At 46.7% G+C, this 22,686-nt stretch overlaps 8 protein-coding genes across 8 annotated transcripts; 3 read left to right on the forward strand and 5 right to left on the reverse strand.

Annotated features, from left to right (window-relative positions):
- Window positions 1–1,173: 1,173 nt before the first annotated feature.
- On the reverse strand, window positions 1,174–4,014 carry F4813DRAFT_396392 (P-loop containing nucleoside triphosphate hydrolase protein; the record flags this gene model as incomplete). Its single annotated transcript, XM_049247820.1, has 6 exons — window positions 3,663–4,014; window positions 3,437–3,605; window positions 3,162–3,365; window positions 2,920–3,112; window positions 1,364–2,864; window positions 1,174–1,209 (listed from the first exon to the last, which is right to left on the reverse strand). Exons 1-6 carry the CDS (start codon window positions 3,750–3,752, stop codon window positions 1,174–1,176), a joined length of 2,193 nt encoding a protein of 730 aa, XP_049099487.1. The 5' UTR covers window positions 3,753–4,014.
- On the reverse strand, window positions 3,569–5,847 carry F4813DRAFT_79931 (ATP-NAD kinase-like domain-containing protein). The gene is made up of 2 exons (XM_049248910.1): window positions 3,663–5,847; window positions 3,569–3,605 (listed from the first exon to the last, which is right to left on the reverse strand). The coding sequence occupies exon 1, from the start codon at window positions 5,718–5,720 to the stop codon at window positions 4,278–4,280; it is 1,443 nt and encodes a 480-aa protein (XP_049099488.1). The 5' UTR covers window positions 5,721–5,847; the 3' UTR covers window positions 3,569–3,605; window positions 3,663–4,277.
- Window positions 5,848–6,243: 396 nt separating this feature from the next.
- On the reverse strand, window positions 6,244–8,825 carry F4813DRAFT_380949 (N2,N2-dimethylguanosine tRNA methyltransferase; the record flags this gene model as incomplete). The annotated part of the gene is made up of 2 exons (XM_049245622.1): window positions 6,244–8,280; window positions 8,805–8,825. 2 exons carry the CDS (start codon window positions 8,823–8,825, stop codon window positions 6,244–6,246), a joined length of 2,058 nt encoding a protein of 685 aa, XP_049099489.1.
- F4813DRAFT_360332 (uncharacterized protein) lies at window positions 8,623–10,630 on the forward strand. Its single transcript, XM_049243404.1, has 3 exons — window positions 8,623–9,060; window positions 9,153–9,662; window positions 9,786–10,630. Exons 2-3 carry the CDS (start codon window positions 9,204–9,206, stop codon window positions 10,095–10,097), a joined length of 771 nt encoding a protein of 256 aa, XP_049099490.1. The 5' UTR covers window positions 8,623–9,060; window positions 9,153–9,203; the 3' UTR covers window positions 10,098–10,630.
- Window positions 10,631–11,448: 818 nt separating this feature from the next.
- Window positions 11,449–15,209, reverse strand: F4813DRAFT_79973 (OPT-domain-containing protein). The gene is made up of 2 exons (XM_049248911.1): window positions 12,541–15,209; window positions 11,449–12,490 (listed from the first exon to the last, which is right to left on the reverse strand). Exons 1-2 carry the CDS (start codon window positions 14,712–14,714, stop codon window positions 11,587–11,589), a joined length of 3,078 nt encoding a protein of 1,025 aa, XP_049099491.1. The 5' UTR covers window positions 14,715–15,209; the 3' UTR covers window positions 11,449–11,586.
- A 625-nt stretch (window positions 15,210–15,834) lies between these two features.
- Window positions 15,835–17,647, forward strand: F4813DRAFT_360337 (5-formyltetrahydrofolate cyclo-ligase). The gene is made up of 4 exons (XM_049243405.1): window positions 15,835–16,237; window positions 16,302–17,139; window positions 17,194–17,287; window positions 17,353–17,647. Exons 1-2 carry the CDS (start codon window positions 16,123–16,125, stop codon window positions 16,955–16,957), a joined length of 771 nt encoding a protein of 256 aa, XP_049099492.1. The 5' UTR covers window positions 15,835–16,122; the 3' UTR covers window positions 16,958–17,139; window positions 17,194–17,287; window positions 17,353–17,647.
- On the reverse strand, window positions 17,087–17,493 carry F4813DRAFT_389708 (small nuclear ribonucleoprotein E; the record flags this gene model as incomplete). The annotated part of the gene is made up of 3 exons (XM_049246886.1): window positions 17,087–17,139; window positions 17,194–17,287; window positions 17,353–17,493. The coding sequence occupies 3 exons, from the start codon at window positions 17,491–17,493 to the stop codon at window positions 17,087–17,089; spliced, it is 288 nt and encodes a 95-aa protein (XP_049099493.1).
- Window positions 17,648–17,799: 152 nt separating the features above from the next.
- Window positions 17,800–21,949, forward strand: F4813DRAFT_360338 (ARM repeat-containing protein). Its single transcript, XM_049243406.1, has 5 exons — window positions 17,800–18,272; window positions 18,338–18,427; window positions 18,493–18,774; window positions 18,875–18,965; window positions 19,015–21,949. Exons 1-5 carry the CDS (start codon window positions 18,144–18,146, stop codon window positions 21,345–21,347), a joined length of 2,925 nt encoding a protein of 974 aa, XP_049099494.1. The 5' UTR covers window positions 17,800–18,143; the 3' UTR covers window positions 21,348–21,949.
- The last annotated feature ends 737 nt before the right edge of the window (window positions 21,950–22,686 follow it).

The following is a 22,686-nucleotide window of genomic DNA, read 5'->3' on the forward strand; positions in this document are numbered from 1 at the left end:
TTGTGCGCGGGCGGTATGTGTAAGCATAACCCTGGTTATGTAACAAGGTCACGTGACCGTTATCCCAATAGCTTTAAATTTAAAAGTTATATTAAAATTTTCCTTATTTAACGATATAGATTTTATATTTATACCATATTAATTGGTAAAATTATAAGCAATAATATCCTTTAACAGCTTTACATATAAATTTGTATGTATAACTGTTAGTGTATACTCTTATATTCATTTCACCACAAATATTAGCCCTGAAATTTTCTTCAATTTTTATATATAATAAAAATATAATATGCTATTCAAAATCAAAGACCGTATATTTTTATCTATTTTCTTTAATTAAATATAAATATGCGAAATCGTTGATTTTGTATGGGAAATGGGTGGCCCCCACTAGGGTGGCCCCAGTAAGGGTGGTTTGACTTATAATCGAGTAACTTCCTAATAAATAGGTTGCGCCACCTACGGTGTTGTCTTATTGAGGTTTCACAACGCTTGACTTCGATGATAGGAGCAAGACACAAGGTGACATTCTACTCAAATCTGCTTGGTAAGGCTTTCTGTATCGTTCTAAAAGTGGCATATACCGACATCAATTTAATTTGTCAAGTCTTACACGCCAATAATGTTATAAGCAATACAGCTTCGGAGAGACAGTTAACCATATGACGTCGAATACCTTTCTGTTTTCGTCCTGACGCTTACACGGTTTCCATTTGCTGCATGAGAATTTAATATACGGAAGTACGCCTAACAATAAGATACTATATAACTCCGGCACTACGTCATGAAGATCCTATGTATGTCTCCAAGATACTATAGTTAATATCGATTCGATCCTGTGCTAAAGTGCTCCTATAGAACCAACCAAGAGAATATAATAGATACATAGTGGCTCAGTTGATGTTTCGCCTCTAAGCTTTCAAATCAACCCCAAAGGGTCAAAGAGGCCACAAGACATATATAAGAATACTTATTTCCCATTATTACAGATCGAATTAAATGGCAAACCCCGTGTACGATACTACTTGTGTAACCTAGACACTTATCAATGGTGACAAGTAGCGAGGGGGAGACGAGGCTTCAACTCGTTAGGCTTATCTAGGTACCTATAAAGCTTCTCGGAACTGTTACCGAGCCAGTTCTATGAGGAGGCAAGGTAGATTGCGGGTCAGTCTACCCGGGGTGACAATAGAAATATAATACCAGTAACTATACTATATATAATAGATATTTATTAACTCCTAATTACTTATCGTGACTAGCCCCTTTTATTCAAGGCCATTCATGCCCTCAAACGCTCACCACCCTACGAACTCTCCATCTTCCGAACCCTCCTCTCAACCCCCTCCTCAAATTCACTCACTCCCCCCTCCAACACACTCATCGCTCCCGCTCTCAACCTACAAACCAGCCTCCTCCTTATATCCCCACCCCCACCCCTATCATCTTCCTCCCTCTCCTCCCCACCATCCCCCACAACCCCCTCCACCACGCCCCTTACAAACCACCGGTCATGACTAACCACCACAACCGCGCCCTCCCATCCCCGCAGCGCCTCCCGCAACGCCGCCACCGTCTCGTAGTCGAGATGCGTCGTCGCCTCGTCCAAAACCAGGCACTGCGGGCGCCGCCGCAGAATCCGCGCGAGTTCCAGCCTGACGAGCTGCCCGCCGGAAAGCCGGCACACGGGGACGTCGGAGGCCAGGCGGCCGGGCAAGCCGAGGGAGCCCAGGAGGCTTCGTATCTCGCCTTCGTCCAGGCCGTCGTCGCTTTCCTGCGCCGACAACAGACTAAGAGCCGTCATCTGCGGATCCGCCCGTCCCCTGTTCTGCAGCGCCTCGACCGCGTGCTGCGCGTAGTACCCCAGTTTCAACCGCGGATGCCTGGTCACCGTCCCGGACGACGGCCGTGCTTCGTCGACCAGGAGCTTGATTAGCGTGGACTTGCCGCTGCCGTTGAGGCCGAGGATGCCGATGCGGTCGCCCATGCTGACGGATATGTCGATGTCTTTTAGCACGGCGGGCGTCTTGGCGGTCCCCGCGTATCGGAAGGAGACTTTTTCTACGGAGATCAGGGCTCCGGGGAACCGGAGCTCGGGTGGGTCCGGCAACGTGAAACTGACCGGGCGTTCGTCCTGCGGGATGTCGATTTCGGCGCGCGCGGTTAGGTGGTGTCCGACCAAGTCCCGGTTGAGCTTGAAACGGCCGCCCTTCGCATTGACTTCCACTCCCCACCTATCGTCCAGCTTTTTCTGGCGGGATTTAGCCTGGCGAATCTTATTCTGGTCGTCCTTGGCCTTGCCCTCGCGCATGTTGCGCTGGATCGTCTGCTGGATGTGTTCCTTCTGCTTGTCCTGCGCTTCCTTCATCTTCGTCAGATACGCCTTCTTCTCGGCGCGCGAGGCTTCGTATGTCGGCAGGTCGCCGTGGAAATACGCTAGGTCCTTGTCCTTGATGATGAGGAGATCCGTGCACAGGGAGATGAAGTCGCGGTCGTGGGAGACGAGAATTAGGGTGGGCGGGTCGGACGACTCGGCTAATGCTGTAAGGTGACGCTGCAGCCAGATGATTCCGAGGAGGTCGAGGAAGTTTGTGGGTTCATCGAGGATTAAGATGTCTGTGTCTTGGAGTAATGCGGCTGCTAAGGCTGTTCGCATTTTCCACCCGCCGGATAAGCTTGAAACGCGTTGCGCCATACGGGATTCTGTAAAGCCGAGACCTGTAAGGATTTTCTTCGCCTCTGAGTCGGTTTCTGCTAGCTTTGACGGCTCGACTTGGAGCTGGAGGTCAGCAAGCATATTGGCAGCTTCGCTTGTCTCCTTTGCGACAGTCTCCGGTGAGATATCCTCGTCTTTTTGTTCATATCTAAGTTTTCTGTCAACAATATGCCGTGTAGTTGTGTGTGCAAAGATAGTAATACTCCGACTGGAATTCAGCAACTTTCTTCTCTATGGTGATCAGAGCCTTTCTAGCCTGCATACCTCTCGCCCCGCTACGAAGCCTTGCATCTTTATCCTTAAGAAATAACTCTTTTTGAAGGCGTCCATGGTGGACTTTCCGAAAGGCCCTCAGAGCGCCAAAGGGGTCACCTCCATCGACACCTTCTGATAAAACTACGGCTGATTAGTTTGAGAACTTATAAGTCTGGGATGGGATACGGACTATCGATTTCATTTTGCACCTCTTGCTTGGCAGTGGCGCTCTCAATAACTTCTTCTAGCACTGCTGGATCCTCACCTTCACTAGGGGCAGGAACCGGGCCTTTGTCGGCATTGACATCTCCAACGTCAGTCTGCTGGAGAATAGTTATGCGGGTCTCTTCTGGTATGCCCGGTATGAGCTTTTCCGCCACCGCCTTTAATAGGGCTGTAATAAAACTTATTAGCTATAATTCTCTCATGGCTAATTATGGCTTCATTTGGTTCCATTATACTTACTTGATTTCCCAGTACCATTCCTTCCGATGAGAGCATACCGCTGACCGGCTTTGAGTCTCAACTTAGCATTACTAAGGATCTCTATACCTTCGCTTTTTGCCTTGGCTTTGCCTTTAGCACCGGACTTGGATCCTGACTTGACGATTATATTCAGTCCTTCGATATCTAACTATTACTATATCTATTAGAGACGTTACTATATAGAGAAAATAAGGATTATAATTACCTCGCGATAGTTAGGGGTCCCGATGTTGAAGCGAGTTTGTTTAGAGGTGCATACAATAGTCGAAACGCTCTCAGCTTCCATGGACGTCATGTTAACGACAGTATATCAAATATCCTGGCTATTAATAAACAATATGAATTGGATAATTCTTTATCGAAAAGGGGGGCGAAACTGATATATGTTATAATATAAATCTTTAAGCCGCATTGCATAACGTGACTTTTGTTAATTCGGTCTAAAAGTCCAGTCTAGCATTCGATATATTGATCGAGCTTATACGATCTCTAATGTTACTATTACCTTATTAGATATAGTGCAACCGACTTTCTTGATTTTAGCACAGTTGCACTTATAGTCCACCGTAGATAGTGTTGGGGTGAGTTCTTGGCTGCAGTAGCGCCTATGATTCATTCTGGTTCATTGATGAACGCTTTGTGATTGGTTAAAATCGAGGTAATGACTCAGGCCGGCGTGTATATACCGCATAGCTGTGCTGTAGTCTTGTTGTCTAGTTAAGACTATGCGTACTTTTTGAGCTACCATTCTAACCGGATCAGTTACGATAGTGTATATGGCGTGCATACCTCCTATACAGGCTAGATGTGAACTCGGTATCTATCTAACTAGTGACTTGTCCACCACAACCCGGAAGCGAGGTCTATCTTCCGTCCTGATAGTTATAGAACCACCTTGAGGCAGCTCTACAATGGTACCATCGATACAGACCTTACGCCATCTAGCGTCTTCCTCTAAAGTAGTGATCTTAACCACACTAGTATCGTCGTATCCAACTCCCTCTTCCTTACCATCCTCTGTAGTCCACTTCATCCCGATATGCTTTCCATCGTTATACGCCTGCGTCATGATCTCCATAGTCTTCTCTCCACTAACAGCACCGAAATGAACGAGCCTTAATTTCCTATCTAGGGGCTTGCTAGCTGGAGATATGGTGAAGGTTTTCTCTAGATTAGATACCATCGTAGCTAGGATATATGCGTGCCGATCCCGGTCCAGCTTTTGTACATTGGAGCCATCTTTCCCGGAGAGTTCAACGATTGCATTATACGCGTGGCTCTCCTTAAGCAACTGCTGTGCAACCATACCGAAGCGCTTAGAACCGTGTTTTCGGTACTCCGGCGTGTCGCTCTCCCAGACCAGCTGGCTGTGGAAGCCGTAGCTAGCAACGATGGCCCCGTAGAGATGAGACACAGCGTCGGCGTGGCCTTCAACTTCTTCCACAGAATCAGAGCTGGAATCGGGGCTCTTGTAGGTTATAATGCGAGAGCCGGGAGAGAATTCAACCTTGAAAGAAGGTAGCGCGGCAGCTCGGCCGTTGAACAAAGTGCGCAAGCCTTGGACTAGACTAGACGGCGCTGGAAACCTTGATGTAGCGCCCGCCGACTTGTGAAGGGAGTGGAAAAGTGCATTCCCTGTACCCAACGGGAGTATAACAATCAACGGTAGACGCTCTTCCGAGTCGTGCCCCTCTACCGACACTTGACCGTTAAGCATTTCGATGACACCCCCATCACCACTAAGCAGCACCACGGTATGTTGAACCGCATCTTCATCCGCGCGACTAATCTCTCGCGCAAACTCGCGTACGCTATGAGCGCTCTGCGTAACAACCAGATCGTGCGGATTCGGCTTGGATATTTCCACCGAGTTTATAGTCGGATCCGAAGGATAAGCCTCGCGCCCCGGTAAAAGCCGCCTAACAACTTCGTTGTAAAAATTTAGAGCAAGACCCGTCCCGGAGCCAGTCGACACCACAGCATGGATGCGCCGCGACGGACTACTTTTCAAGTAATCCGGAAGACCCTCGATTAAAAATTCATCTAGGAGCGGCTGCGGTATACCAGCATCCGAAGACTGGAATAGTCTAAACGTCGGTTCCTGGTCTCCGGTTTCTTCTTTTAAGCTGAATATATCGTATAAATTGGACGCTCCGGGTTGTCTTGATATAAATATGATCTCCTCAGCCTTGACAGAACCAATGGTATTGCCTACATCAGGTTGACTGGTATCGCCGGAAATGTCACTAGGTTTAGTAGACATATTACGTATGGTACGCAAGCAAATATTATCTATAGATGCCTAAAATACTATGCCATGAAGCTATAGCGTTGATATCTCTTGTAGATATCTGTTGTGGAGGAGTTAAATAAGATATGAACGAGAGCGATCTACTTTTAGAAGCGTAACTATGTAGAGGCGGCAAGATCCGGCTTAATAAGAAAAGAGCGGGTTTGTGAATGCCAATGATAGGATTTGTAGCAAACCAGATATCCGGAAGCCTTCATGATGTGCTGCATTAGTCTCATTGCACAATCCCCGTTTTAGGTCATGCAAGGCGTTTTGATTGACTCCGACGGAGTAGTTACTATGTTGTAACTTATAGTGGGGCTAGTGCTCCCCTATTCTTTTTTGTTTTTTGTTATACTCGTCTTTTACTTCACAGGTATATGCAATAAACGAGCAAGAAGGAAATAAAGGGGTATCATTGACCGATCTAAAATCGGTCGCGGTATTGAGCTTCAAGTCTTCGTCTCCCTCCTCTCTATATTATTACTGTCCCCTATTAGTGGCCCTTCGCCTTGCTCTGAGGACCCCAATGTTCTCTGGGATTTGTCTGATATCTTACAAGGCCTTTCTTAGATATGTCTCGTCCAAGCTTCTGATCAAAGACAACCTTTAAGTTATCGATCGCTTCGCGCTCTGCATCTTTTGTAGGATCTTCCTTCGGAGTCTCGTCCGTCTTGCCTAACCGGAGCAAGGTATATGCAGGAGTATTCTCTTTTATTCTATCAACACGTACGGGAGCTTTTTCGCGGACCCATTCTCGCATGACATGCCAAATGACTGACCATGGCGCATTTGTCTTTATACTGCCGCCCTTGCAATGACTACGAGTAACCTCATAGCCTAAAGACCGCAAAGCGCCCCTAAAACTATCTTCGTCAGGAGACATACAATGCAGAGTACCCGCTAGCTTCGCCGGGTGAAAATAGAATGGATAATGTTCGATCGCAGCGAATTCGTCCTCCCTGTGATTTTCCATCCTATCTTCTGGTGGTGTAAGGAACTCTTCCAGTGCTGTTTGTAGCATTCCTTCTATCCGCGGCTTTGTGCCGTAGATCTCGTCGGGAGCACTAGGAAGGTCATCCAAAATTTTCTTGATAAAGCCTGGAGAATGCAACGGTCCGCCGTACATTGGGCCGCTGAGATGCATCTTCGAACCACATTCTTTGCAAAGCCGGTCGGTGGTCGGCGCCATAGCGAGTCCGTGCTTATAAAAGACGCCTTTCCCAGACGCATTAGGTGCTTTTCTGTTGCGTGCCAGGAACTGCGTTTCCCAGGCTCCGCACCCCTGGTCGCAGCTATACGCGATCATAGTCTTCCCCGCAAGGAACTTGACTTCTGCTGGCGACTTCCTAACCCTAACAAAGATCCGGATGTAATAGTCAATCGATAGACTCAGCAGGGGCTCGATAGCCAGCCCATACCTCGCTGCTGTTGAAGCAAGGCCGTGCAGTATGAGGCGCAGCCCTACTTCGTGAGAATGCCATCCTTTCGCAGGGATGCCGCCGTAAAGAGCAAATGTTTTCTCGGGATACCCATGTGACGCAAAGACGCTCGAATCTGTGCATGTAACACACAGTAACCCCCCATCGTCTCGTACGGCGTTAAGTGCTGCGTCGAAAAAGGTAGCAGCGGTTCCATATGGATCCAGATCGATCACGTTGTATTTGTTGTTTGGCCTGTTTGGTTTATTACCGCCCTTCTTGTTCTTCCCCTTTTCTTCTGCGACTTCATAAGTAAGCAGGGAGTACATGTGTGCACGGGCGTCGCCCGATGTCGCGTTTACTTTGGATTCAACACCGTTATGCTCCGCATTTTGCTTGATAGCCTTGACAGCTGAGGGACTAAGATCATTTGCAGTAACTGATGTAACAAATGGTAACTCTTGGGCATATCGTAGAGCTCGAAGCCCCGTAGCCGACAGAGCATCGAGTATGGTAAATTTAGGTGTAGGTTGGTTATTTCTTGCTTCGGTAGATTTCGTCTCTTGATCTTTGGTCGGCAGTGAGTTTTCGGCAGGTTGGTCGGTATTAGGCGCGTCGCCAGAAGGTACGTTATCGCTATTTCCATAGATTTTTTCAGAACTGTTCTCTTGTGATCCTATATCTCGACCATTTGGCGCGTCTGGAAGGGTTATATCTGCGTTGTCCGACTGAGCCCCGTTCTTGGCCACATCGTCAGCTGTAGACGTAACGCCGTCTGCATTCTCGGTTACTTTTTCCTTCTTCGAGTTGCGATCACCGGTGTCTGTCTTCTCACGTTTCCTCTTGGCTGCTTTTTCGGCATTTCCAGCCCGTCTCTTAGCAAATGCGTCCTCGGCATACGCTTTGATTGCGAGAACCGTCAAGTCGCGATTGAACTGCTGAATGGGATTGTAGAAGACCTTTTGCTGTTCCTCGACATTCGACTTCTTATCTGCGATATCTTTCGCCGAAAACGGAACTAAGATACGAGCTAGCCCTTCCTTGACTTCCGTAAACTCTTGGCCGTCTTTCGTGATAATCTGAATATCGGTCGTCGCAGCCGAAGAACCGTTCTTGGTTTCCGAGGCCATGGTTCGTACAGCTCGAAGACGATATGGTTTAAGGAGAAATCGATTTACATGCCGAAGCGCTAATCGAGAGGATGCAATCGATAGGGAGAAGAGCATACAATTAAGTTCTAGGAGGGTAGTATTGAGGACGAAACTAAGAATATCGAGGTTGCGCAAAGATCATATAAGTCGCGAATAACTCCAATTCCCTTTTTTTTTTCTGGGAAGGGCGGGGCCATGGAGGGGTCTTAGCTGTTCTGCCGGGCGGTCAAAAGAGCTATGTATGTATACCTAGGTACCTAGCTCATGCATGTACCTACTGTCGAGACTACTTGCCCCCTTCAACACTCTTTCCTCAAGTATATGAGCATGACTAAACGGAACGTGTCGACTAAACACACAAAAATGGAAAGAGCAATAAAGAAAGAAATATCCAAGAGAAGGAACCTCACTTATTTCCGTATAAGTGTCATCATGTCTTTTCTGAACCCATCATCTTTAAGGAAGAGCCCGCTGCTTTTCTCTACCTTGCTCCTGTATTCCAACATATCAGATCTGTGCGGCTACTTCTGTCAATATTCACAGCTATCCTTATTGAATTTATAGATGCTATTTATCCAGGAAGTTCCTTAAACATGAAGTCTGGGCTCCAGCACCTACCATACAAGAGAAATTGATCGTAGCTCATCATTCCTCCTCAACCCTGGCTACCAATTGAATAAGAACTCCCCAAATGATAACAGGCATCCTTTAAAGCCGCTTCCTAGAATAATCATGCTTGAGGTAGGTAGTCATAGCTTAGGAATCTCTTTGACAGGAGAAGTCCTGGCTGGAAATGGCTTTCCCTAGGACATCCTAATTCTAACATCTCACATTTGTGTCTTTCTTTTGAACTCATTCCGTCTCATCTCATCTAGACTCTAAGAATGGCGTCCACAATCTACCCACCCAAGGAAACCAACTCCCATCGTTCTCATATTCCACGCCTTAACATCGACGCGGCAATGGCCTCTCAGCCGTCATCGGCACCACCTTCTCCTAAACCAAACAATAGCAACGGTAGTGCTCCTTCAAAATCTAAGGGCCATGGGAAAGATACCTATCGCCTCCTCTCGCACGACGAGTGGGTTCAGTTCTGCCGAGGTGTTGGTGTATTCAAGGATGATGAGAGCGAAGAGGTCATCCGCCCGACCAGTACGCTGTGGCCACCAAAGGGGTTCAGAGATGGTTTGTACCAAGATGTTCTCACTGAAAAGACCAAGTTCACGTACATGTTTCATTCCGTGGACATCGTCAGTTGGCTCTTGATGCTTCTCCAGATTGCAATGGGTGCCGTCTTGACTGCTCTTGGGTCAGTATCCTCATCGAAGAATGGGACAGCAATCGTAAGTTATTTTTACAATTATATCATCCTAGCATAAATAAACTATTATAGTTTTCCATCTATAGATTATCCCCCTCATTTTGAGTCAGAATTTCCACAGCACTGACACATATTTTATAAATAGACTACTATTGCTGCGATCAATACCTGTGTCGGCGGAATCCTCGCCTTGCTACACAACAGTGGCCTGCCAGCCCGGTATCGCTCAGACAGGAATGAGTTCTATAAGCTCGAGGAACACATAAAGTCGATCGTCGACACAGCCCTTGTGCCTGTCGATCAGGACATCAACGCGGTCCTTGCTAACTGCTACGAGATATTCCGCGACGCTAGACAGACTGTTCAAAACAATATCCCGGCTTCTTACACTACTTCACCAACTAGTGGAAAGGCGCCTAGCGCCAGGATCTCGAAGGTAATTGAGCCTAAGAAGTGAAGTCAGTGAGGTCGGTGATATCAGATCATTATGTTGTTCGGCCACCAGATAGCTTCATATTTTCTATCCTGGGAAGCATGTTTTTTGAGGGAGCCTGAATGTTCGGTTTATGGATTCTTATTAGTACCACATGTTAGCCTTTTGTTAGTCAGGTCGGGTTCAGTTCTTATGGAGACGCGATAATGACTTCTAGGTCCTACGGAGCGTGTCAAGGGTTAGAGTTATAAATTTTGTAAGTAGAAAGGTCTTATTTTTGCTCACGTATTAAGAAGTAGGCGTCACGACTAATACAAGAGGAATAGTTTAGATGAAAGTGACTTCTCAGTCTATCGACTCTGCACCTGTCCGTGACTCAAAAATAGATATGACTGAAAATAGAGCTAGAATAGTATTCTTCAGAGCACAGTGTATACTCATTAGAGAGAATGACTAAATACGAAAGACGGGTATGGTTTCATAGATTAGCGCTGAGAGTTGCTTGAGTTCTGCCTGGAATAGGGGGTTGGTCCATGTACATTTCCCCCCTGACTAACAACATATACACCATTGATAGATGCTTAGGTATTTATATTTAGGAGGTAATTATATAATTCATCAAGAGCTTACCTGCTTGTAGTCACCGTACAGTCACACTTAGGAGACAGGCCTTTACTAGTATATGGTGGGGTAAGCATTCCCACCTGCACGTACCTGTGCACACAAAATCCAGTGGGTACCTAGGTACCTAGCCTAATCCCAAAAAGCCTCATCACCAAGGTCGCCGTCGCACCCCTCACCCCGTTACCAGGCAACCACCTCCCGTACCTTCCGTACCCCCCCGCCATACCGCACACATATATCCCAATTCCCGCTCTCCCAAGCACAATTGAGGAGTTGGCCAAGCGGTCAGAGGCGCAACAGTCAGTATGAATGGACCACCATACATTACCTGAACTAAGACCGGGGTTCGAATCCCCGCGCGCGCACGTTTAAACCGGATTCCTCGGGGTTAATTACGCATCAGCTGAGACTTTAGTCATTCAATCGATTATATTGGTTGGCTCTTTAATCTCGAGGCTCTTGTGAAAACGTGTGCGCGGAGGCGGTGGGATGATTAAACTTTTTGTTTTTATTTTCTTTAGAAAAATAGGTACATATTTGCAAGGCTGAGTGAGGATAGATGATAGATGGATTTGGCTAGCCCTGCTTTGGCATTCTCGTTGTTCTATGTGCGTTAGTTAATATAATCACTTACCGAACACCTTACCTACATGCTTCTAATCCCATGGGCAGTAATACATAAATAAGTAGCTCCTTAAGTATTTTTTATATTTTCTCCTGCAATATAATCACTTCTAGAAACATCATGACACTCAAATTAAATCTTTTTATTCTAGCTTCTTGGAAACAAGCTTTATGTTCTAGACGATAGGCGTCTATGCTGATGCTATCCCACCCATGCCCTTCATATGCATGCATTGCGCAATTATAATATATGCCACAACTTAATCTACCATTTATCTGGACCGAAATGACTACCATTAGGAACCGTGTTGTAAGAGCAAGCCTGCCAGTCACAACCTTGTCTATATACATCAGTTCCCCACCAGCTGAATCCTTCCATCCAGCCTGGGTATATGAACCCGAAGAAGACAATAACAATGCCGAATGCCAAACCTGAATCCAACGCCGCGCTGAGAGTCATGGTGTATTTGGCCCACCATGCTGACGCCCGGTTCTTGATCAAGTAATTAAAGATATAACATACTACAGCCCAGACCGAGAAGTTAAGCCCAGTCGCTGGCGGGATCCAACTAAGAGACCCGAAGAGGACGGGCAAGTTTATCTTGCGAACAATGCTGGACCTTTTATTGCGGCCGTACAGCCATAATGGGACCGGGGCGACGGCTCCGATGAGAAAACACCATACCAGAGGGCGGTAAGTTGCATTCGGTCCGAAAAATTCGGCTGGCCCAACGACGCCCCAGAGGATAGATCCGTTGAAGTGAACTCGGGCGATCGGGCAGGTAAAGCCGTTGATGGCCGAGGGCGTGCAGATTCCAGGTACGTTACGGAACATCCAGTTGAGAACAAGGATCTGTGTGATTGACGAGACGATTGTTGCGACTATCTGAACTGTGAATAGAAGTCTCGGTGGAATCTTCATGTAATGTCCCAATTTTAAGTCTGCTGCGAACTTGATGCCCTGAGCGGACGAGATATAACCATAGGTCACAAAGACCATATTAGCGACCGGTCTGCCGGGGAAAATGACACCGCAGATGAGTTGACAGATAAGATAGATACTACTATGCTGATTTGTTACAGCCATGACAATACCGATAGGTATAAAGAGCACGGCGCATATTCCGAGAGCAAGAAGTAAGCCATACCATGGTAAATGTATCGGATAACTATACATGTGTAAGTAGGGATATTTCAAATAAGAATTTGGTAGACTTACTATTCAACGACGAAGATGCCTATCGCCGTCATCGATATGAACGTCAACAAATACCACGTTATCGGAGCATCCTTATATCTCCTCATAAGGCGATTGTGAACATCTTCGTGGCTCAAAATATCATCTAAGGTGGAACTAGTTCTAGTAACGCTAGGTTGATCTCCATTAATAGTGCCGCCTCTGATATCGCTCTCCAGTGGTTGGTACATCGGTCTGTCCTCGTCCCCTACTTCTTGTAATGAACGCTTCCATTGTACATAGATATCCTTGCCGTGCCAGCAAGCAGTATGCGTTAGGAGTGACGCGAGCCCGGCGAATTGAAGTCCGTAACTGAGGACATAGGTGATCGGTAGAAATACCCGACTATAATTCGAGTAGGCTGTTCTGTCGAAATAAAAGTCTTCTGTTAGTATTTTACTAACATCGTATATCTTTCCAGTATTGTCAAAGACGGATGCCGAGAGAATCGGCATATAAGATGAGTAGAATAAATTGCAATAATACGCAATAGGTGCGATAATCCACATTACTATCACCAAACCGCCGATGACGTTCATTGCGGCCCAGAAAGGTGTCAGGAGCGGTGATCCAATATACGCGATCTGTGCCCAGTCAAAAGTGAGCGGAAAGAGCCCCAAGCCGGAGACAACTCCAAATAGGTTCGCCACTACGACATTGTCCGGAGCGAACCAGGTGATAACATTGAAATAACTCAGTGCTGGCATTAATAGCCCGGGTAGGAAGTAGAAGATAAATCCAGATATCCAGACGATGAAGAAGAATTTCCACCTGCTTATCTTCCACCCATTTGCGGGCCTATTCTCCTCTTTATGTAATGTGGCAAACATTGCAGCGGACATTAATGTGCCAGGCCAGATCATTCCGGCCGGGCGTACCAGGAACCGTCTCGCTAGGCCAGCGAAGGTATAACCTAGGATCTGGGTTGATAGGGTGAGTAGTAGTTGGTAGACGATGCTTACATCTTGTTTATAAAATTGAGTTTGCTCAACGATAACGTCCGTTGCAAATGCAAACCCGAAAGATACATTACTGCTCACATATACGCAGCTATGCTCCTTTTCATTCCAAGTTCCCTGGGCAAGCCATAAGCGAAGTCGCCCAGCGCGGCTTCTATCCTTAAGAGTGGTCGTCGTTTGGCCGTTTGGGGAGGTAAGCCCATCTATCCGCACGCCAGCCTCAAAGTTTTCCGGCGGGTCGTCTGATCGTTTTAAAACATAATCCCATAAAAGACCAAGAGGATGAACAAGAAGCAACGCTATGACGGGTGTAATTGCAACGCTAGGGTATCTCAAGGAAAAGAAGAGATTTGTGGAAGAACCAAGCATAGAGAATAATGTAGATAATGTCCACATGCGAGGGGTATTTATAGATAGGGAAGTATTATCAGTTGGTGAGACAGAGGCTCGAACTTGAGCATAAGGCGAATTATCAGGAGGGTCCGGGTCGTCTCCTTCGTTTGCATCGTCGGAACCATCTTCGTCGCCAATAGCGGAGCTACTTGACTTCGAGTCTGGAGTTATGCCGTTTGTTAAAGCGGTATCGCTAACACCGAATCGACCCTCGAGACCACCAACTACTGTTGACCCTCCAATCTCTTCGGATAGGCTCTTTCTTCTCCGGCTTAGAGAGGATGCGCTCGCCCGGATGCCTACCGAGCGGTTGGCGTCGGTAGAGTATCGCCTCCTGGAGCGGCAGCTTTCTGAGCTACTTCGTCTCGTCGGCGACACCGGATCTTCGCCATCGCTGTCGGGATCCTTAATTTCAGGATGTATAGGAGCAGCTCCGTATGACCCCGTTCCAAACCCGGGCGAGGAACGGATCAAGAGGGGGGCTTTTGACATGATCCTTGATCCACGACTAGAGCTAGGGTGGATTCGAGTGTGGTCGGAGTCATGGCTCGTACTGGACGGGGAACGAAGAGTTCTAATAGGAACTTCTGTCGAGCTTGACAAGGAGGTAGCACTATTTGTACCATAAGGAGAGGTTGGCGACGTGGGGTTTGAGACATCGACAGGTAGAGCGGAGCTATCAGTAGAAGCATTAATGTTTATGGGTCGCAATGGGAAGGACTGCGAGTGGTCATTGTGGACACTATGGGATTCTAAAGATATAAGCGATCCATCATCCCTGCCTTTTGAAGGAACAGCGGGCATTTTTTAGTATATCGTTACGTAGCTGCAGCTGCGAAGGTCATATCATCCCGCGCGGAAAGGGCAACTGGATTTGCAAGAGGTATCCGGAAAGTGCCCAGTCTAGTCTACTGTGCATAGGTAGGTTTAATAATAAAGTGGATATGGGTTGGGGCTATTCAAAGATCGAGGTTGAACGGGAAAGAGTGGAGGCAGACCCTACATGTACATACCTACCTACATACATACCCGAGTTTTGTTACCCCCAGTCTCTGCTACATGTACCGTTCATATACATGTAGCTACCTATGCACGTGTATGTATACGCAAAGACACATCTGTATTGCTGCCTCTGGTTCTAATGTTCTCAAGCATACCGCAATGAATTTAGTAATGTGGTACCTTACATACCTTTTCTTAATTCACAAATTAGAAATGGCGGAGTTGAAGTCCAGTCCTTGTATGTGGGAAAGGGCTTAAGGCTGGTATCACAACAGTAGGACTGAAACAAGGGAAGGAAGAAAAAAAAGTTAGCCGCGGCCGTGACATCCAAAGCGGGAAGGGCCTAGAAGTTGCAGGCTTTACATACATATAGCATACAGGGTCGGAGCATACTAGCTACTAGCAGCATCCAGCACGCTGCACGCTGCACGCTGCAGTCGGCCTACCAGCCTACATAGGTACATAACATGGAGACTCTTCCAGCCACTAATCAACCCTCGCTTAAGTGGATCTCCGCCAACAATCCCTTTGATCACACGGTCGTACGATCAAAGATTGATTGATTAGATTGAGATGGATTAGATCAAAAAGATAATATTCTAATACTGTACGGAAAGCGAACTTCGGGTGGTGTTTATGTAGGTATTTATGACCTCAATACTTAATCCCTACCTACATAAGATAACCATGTTTTCATTAGTACCGTATACTATTACATATAAACGCTGGCTCGCCCTTGCTACATATGTGCATGGGACATAACAGGTATATTACCTAGGTACCTATGTACCTGTATGCAGTCTATACATGCACTATGTAAACTCTATCTATAAGCTTTGTAGCTGAAGCTAAGAAGGCAGGTAAATCGGTGCTAGATTACTTAGTAAGACACCTGACCAACATAAGAGTCATCTGTCTAATACAGATCCATTATTTGAACATCACCGATAATGAAAGTTATGTATGTAAATAGGTGTCAGATGCCACACCTAAGGTAAGATAGATCAGACCTATTATAATTTATAATATTGTAAGCCCTAATTCGTTGGTGGGGCTCGGCCAACACTAGTTCCGATTTGTGGTCGCTATCTAGACGCTGAAGAGTTCGAGTCTCAACACAGGAGAACGTGGGTCAGATGACAGATGTAACTTCACAACTTACATCGGGGGGTTTGTACGGATTATACTCGGTTCCAATAGCTCTGAGAGTATGTCACAGGAGCCAGAGATGAATTCTGCTGCTCTGAGTGCTGCCAAGTTGCAGCTTCGCTCATCAATGAAGCAGCGACTCGCAAACCTCTCGCAAGAATCCATCTTATCTCAGAGTGAGTTACTTTCATATAATAGAATATTATACATATATAGATGCATAGTTAATCATCCACCTAGGCGCAAGAGTCTTCGACTCGTTATGCAAATTCAAACCGTACGTTGGTGCGAAGAGAGTAGCGGTCTACCTGTCTATGCATGGTGGGGAAATCCAGACAGATCCTATTGTTAGACATGCTTTATCTTCGGGCAAGCAGGTATTCGTGCCTTACTTACACAGATCCGGCTTACAACTAAACGATGGACCGACGAGACTTATGGACATGGTAAGTCTGAAGGACGTCGAGGACTACGAGTCTCTAAAAAGAGACAAGTGGGGCATCCCAAGTGTTGACGCCTCTACGGTGCACGAAAGAAAGCGGAGTGTGGGCGAGCTTGATGGCAAAAGATCTGAGGATATCTCGCTGGATTTAATCCTTATGCCTGGTGTTGCCTTCGATGTCGACCCACAGTCTAAAGCCATCCGAAGGCTAGGTCATGGCAAGGGTTTCTACGACTATTTTCTCCATCGATATGCATTGGCTGCTTCACCCGAAGAGAAGACACGAAATGGTCGACCAGCTGTATTATTATATGCTCTAGCCTTGAAGGAACAACTTATCTCCCCGTCTTCGGGAGAATCTGTTCCGGTTGGACCCCATGATCAACCAATAGATGGCCTCTTTCTCGGAGATGGTCAAATCAAAGAGTCTGCGAATAACGGCGACGCAAACTAAAATGAGCACACCTTGACCAAGTTTGGGCGTCCCTGATTATCCATGATTATCCGCAATAATATCCTTATGGATATGCATAAAAGCGCAATCCTTAATAACTTCCCCAGCTGCAATCGTTTCTTGATCTTTTCATACGGCTTCTTGGATCAACGACACGTTGTCACCCTTTAGCAAGATTTGTCCTATAAAACCGTCAATCACGTAGAACAACACTAACTCCGGTTGTATAGTCATACCTAAGTGTCTTCTCTTCTCCTCTGTATTTGTCTTTGTGATTTGCTTTACTTCGACCGCGTCATCAATAACAAGGTTCATGAATTCGTCGAATCCCTGGGAAAACGGATATTAGTAGGAGCAAATAGATATAGGAAGAAGCAGAAAAGCCGGTGACTCACCCTAATTTTACCCTCGATTCTGATTGACAATTGTTCATATAACCAGATCTTGACAGTCGCGTGTGTTTGGAGAAGCTTGAAGATGAAGTTGATGGGAGGAAGCAAGATCTTGCGTCCGCCACCGCCGCCACGACCGGTCATCTTGATATATTTGAGTGTGAGTTAGTACTAGATATTCCTTGTCGGCGTATTGACGAGTTGGCTGGACGTAGAATCGGAAAGTACAACAATGGCGCGTGGGTGTATTAACGTATCTTGTTTGATTTTTGGTAGTAAATTGGAAATTGGACAAGGCAGAAAGAAGGCTGAAGTAGCTGTAATTGGCAAGCTAAGTAACTTCCATTCCATACATGTAGCAATCGACCCACTTTAATTAGGCTCAGCACCGATAGCTTTAATTCAGCCACAAATCCATATTTGACCCCTCCATATCTTTTCCTTTCAAGCCACGGAATGAAGCAAGTTCCCATACTTTTTCAGGCTCACATGGCAACCGCAAAGCACCTGCACTGATTGATGTTTCTTATTTTGGCCCCTCTTTCTCTCTACGCCGACACGTATAATAAAATCTTGCGCCTACGAACCTCGCCGAGAAATTTAGGCTGCTTACAAGTTTCGTCTTAGATCAGCTGTATTATCTAGTGCATTCCTCGGCGTTGGTGCATCATCCCAATAATAGTTATTATTCTCAAATCCACCGAACTTGCGACCGATTTCAAACTGACAGCCGCTGCTGCTCCTGACCTGCGTGCCCACCCCACGGCCGTCGACCTAATCGATATTTGCGCATCATGGCTGCGAACGGAGCGCAGCAGGGTTTCGGACCCGATGAGGTGCACCAGGCTATGCTGACTATGCGGGGTGGGGACTCGGATAAGAAGAAGAAAGCCCATGAATATCTAGAGCTCTTCCAGAAATCGGTTAGTACACAGCTGGGTTTTACTGTATAGTCTTCATCGTACCTCGTTACTGATACGGGCTATAGTCGACAGCATGGACCACAACCATCACGATACTGCAGTCAAATGCCGAAGCGGACATCAAGTTATTCGCAGCGACGACATTGAGAGGGAAGGTTAGTCAAGCACAAGATCTTATACCGTAGCCTGCGGCGAAGCTGACGGAACAACACCTTACAAGATAACATACGACCTATCAACCCAAGTACCTGCGTCCGAGATCCCGGCCGTGAGATCTCAATTGTTAACGCTCTTGAAACGTTTTGCGCCAGGCCCGAAGCCGATCAGGGTACAACTATGTGTGTGCCTGGCAATCCTAGCTATACAAATGCAAGACTGGAAAGACGTACTGCCTGTCGTGGTGTCATCCCTTGGCGATGATGTCGAAAGCCACGCTTGCATCTTGGACTTCCTTAGGGTTCTACCAGAAGAGGTGACCGAGGGGCGAAAAATCACTTTGACAGTACGTAGATCAAAGCTGTTTCAGCACGCCTCCTCCTATGGAGACGTTTTGTTACCGTTGCGGTTCGAAATGAATAAGAAGTCTAATAATTAACGTCTAGGATGAAGAGCTCACGTTGAGAACCGCCGAGTTATTAGAAGGAAATGCTCCACAGGTAGTGCAACTCCTGATTAATTATGCGCATTCATCGCGTAAGTTCAGTTCAGCCTTGTAATGAACATAGCTAATATGTGGGAATAGCGGTGGCTGCAACAAATCCTCAACTTTTTGAATGCATAACGTCCTGGCTACGTGAGGTTCCTATCAATGAGATCGTCAAATCCCCTCTGTTAAACATCGTCTTCAATGCCCTTGAGAGTGGTGTCTCTTTCACGGCAGCTGCCGAGTGCATTTCGACTATGGTTAGAGAGACTAGAGAGATAGATGACAACATAGAAACCATCCAGGTACTTCTACCGAGGGTTGTTGCTTTGCAGCCCAAGATTCAAAAAGTGGCCGAGGAAGAAGATTTTGAATCGTACAAGGCTCTCACCAGGTTGTTGGGCGACGCTGGTGCTTCGTGGGCCGTTGCCATTGCCCGCGAACCCAGCCATTTCAGAGCCCTTGTCGATGCTATTCTTGAGTGCGCCGCAAGAGATAAAGACAGAGAAGTCATCGAATACACTTTCGAGTTCTGGTACGAGCTTAAGCAGTATATCGTACTAGATAAATATATACAGTCACGTGTCGATCTCGTGGATGTATATGCGAAACTTGTCGATATTCTACTTAAGCATCTCGAGTATCCCGACTCGGTATCCGGTAACGAAAAGGATTTGTTTGACGGAGACAGGGAGGCAGAGGAGAAGTTCCGTGAGTTCCGGCACCACATGGGTGATACCTTAAAGGACTGCTGCGAGATCATGGGCGTTTCCGAGTGCCTGGCAAAGGTTCTTGATGCCATCAAGGTCTGGATGCAAAAATACGCAGGCCTGGCAAACGGTGCCTCAGTCCCTCACTGGCAACAGCTAGAAGCTCCGCTGTTCTCTATGCGAGCCATGGGACGCATGGTTACTAAGGACGAGGAAACCGTTCTACCTCAACTCATGCCCCTCCTGGTCCAAATGCCAGCTCACGAGAAGTTGCGTTTTGCGACGATCATGGTATTAGGTAGATACACAGAGTGGACAGCTGCCCACCCAGACTTTCTCAGTCCCCAGTTTAACTATATCGTTTCTTCTTTTGACACAAACTCAAAAGAGATTATGGGAGCCGCCGCTATGGCGATCAAATATTTCTGCATGGATTGTAGGAATCTCCTCAGCAACCAGATCATCCAACTTCAACAATTCTACGACCAAGTTCTGGACAAACTCCCCACGCTCAGCCAAGAAGAGATCACCGAGGGCGTCGCGACGGTAGTATCTGTACAGCCGGCGGACGAGATATTCAAATTACTCAAGCTCTTCTGCGACCCCTTAGTTCAGAGGCTGATGACCAAGGCCAACAATGCGATAGACAAAGAGAAGAAGCTAGCAGTCGCTGACCATTTACAGTTGATTACACTTTTCATCCAGTGCGTCGTGGTCCTGCCCCCTGTCCCGCGTGGCCAGGAAGATCCCGCAGTGAAATATTGGCAAGAGGTTTTCCCGATATTGTCAAAGATCCTGGAAAATTTCCTTGACTTTACCCCAATCTGCGAAAGAATTTGTCGATGTTGGAGATTCATGGTGATTGCCCATAGAGGAGTCATGGCTCCAATCCTCCCGGATATGGCGAATCAGCTAGCGAGTGGATTCGCCACGTCGAAGCAGGGTTGTTTCCTATGGGTCACCGGTGCTATTCTGCGGGAGTTCTCCGATGATCGAGAACACGTAGAGCAGGCTATGACAGAGCATATATACGTTTTCTTCGAGGCCCAAGCTACAAATGTGCTCCGTTTCCTCAGCACGCTATCACCTACGGACCTTCCGGATGTAACTGAAGACTTCTTCCGCCTTGTTGTCGACGGATTGTTGTATTACCCTCAGAAATTTATCCCATCATCGATATTCGGACCTGTATTCGAAGCCGCCCTCTCCGTTCTCGTCCTAGAGCAACGTGAGCCTTTGTCTGCTACCCTTCATTATATCCGAGATGTTCTTGGATGGGGTACCGCATTTTCGCCTCCGTCATATGACAACATGTCGGCCCCAGTAGCTGAACAGCTAAAAGTTCTCGTGAAGCAGCTCCTATTGGCCCAGGGAGAGACACTGATCAAGCGATTACTCGCTGGCATGATGATCACATTCCCGAAAGATTGCTTTGCTGATGCTAGTGGTGCCTTGCTAACACTATTCGAGATTTTACCTGACCAGACGGCAGCGTGGGTAGACCAAACGCTACGATTGCTACCTGAAGGTACCGTCTCGGCCACGGAGGTAGATCGCCTCATGACGAAGATCAAGGAGAAGCTTAGCACCAATGATACGGGCGACGTACGGCAAATACGCTCGATTCTCCAGGACTTCACCAACACTTACCGAAGGAGATATGTTGCGCCCCGAGACGGCTTAGGGGCGTTGGAGGGAGCACGATTTCGATTCGCTGGTTAGTGATCAGAGGTATTGCATGCATTGATTACCATATAGTACGATTGGGGAAGAAGGGCCCGATGATGGCGTGCCTGAAGTAGCTGGGATCCCAGTTAATGGTTTCGCCTAGTGCCGCGCAGCTATTGATTTTGAGCTGTTGGTGGAACTGTGGAAAGGAGTAGAATCCGCGGTCGCGGATGCAGTCGACGACGTAGATAGTTTAGAAGAAATCATACTTTGTCGGGCGTGGGGTGGCGATAGTGGCGTAGTTTGGCAGTGAATAGGGGAGTGCAAAAGAAAGATACCTATACCTACTACCTATAAGTAATTCCCTGCGATTGCAGATCGGATCGAATCAGATCACCACGGCAGATAGCCTAGAGATTGTTTGTACATACGCCAGCTTTTAATAGACCATAACTAGTGAAAGCAATGCAATACTATACTAAGGGGTTTATGGCCCGGGATAGGTGTCGTATAGAAAAGGGCGATGCTTAAGGCTAATGAGTGCGGCTAGTGGTTGTTTTGGGGGGTGGTTTTGTGGTATGGTATAACGTTGTTTCTATGTGCGATATAGACATGGCGAGAAGCTTTAGGTACTGTTGCATATAATAAGTAATGACATTTTATGATATTACAAGTTACCTTTTGGTCAAGTGGATAATCTGACAGGTACCTAATATAACTACGCTGTTTTTTTTTTTTTTTTTAATTAATTTTCAACTGATTTACATATTAAAATTACCTTGCGTTTCTATATCCTTTCGTCAATAATTTTATATATAATAGTGTCTGGTTTAACGTAAACTATTGAAGGAACTTCATGAAATATGACTCCCGAGGGATAACTCAGGTGAAGTGGGCAGTGGCCAATCATTTATAAATTAGAAGTATAACTAAGGTTGATAAGTTGTGAGATGTGAAGTTGCCTAGCCGCGAATATCTCTTCGACTTTCTGTGACTCCGAGTATTGATATCAACTGAAAAAATATGTGTAGATGAAAGTACCTATATACAGTCCTGTGGACCCCTCCTGTGATGCGATGCCGAATTGCCCCGCTGCCGCGCCTCCGTATCCGGATTAGTGGGGACATCTATCCGGGAACCGGCAATCTTTACCGGGCTGCCGCCCGTTAGAAATACGAAGGTATTTGCCACTCGTACCATTCATCACGGCATCTAAAAGAGGCATTACATGCGCCAACAGTGTCAGGGTCGTCGAATCTGGCAAGGATTAGGATAGTATGCCGCCGCATTTTTTATACGTTTACTTTGAGATATCCTGAGCTCGGAGATTTAAGCTTTTTTTTCTTTTAGCAATAAGGGCATTTTGCCCTAACACAACTCCCTGGCACACAAG

This window comes from Daldinia decipiens (genome assembly GCF_022478715.1).
Source record: "Daldinia decipiens strain CBS 113046 unplaced genomic scaffold F4813scaffold_17, whole genome shotgun sequence".
In the NCBI taxonomy this organism is placed as follows: Eukaryota; Fungi; Ascomycota; class Sordariomycetes; order Xylariales; family Hypoxylaceae; genus Daldinia; species Daldinia decipiens.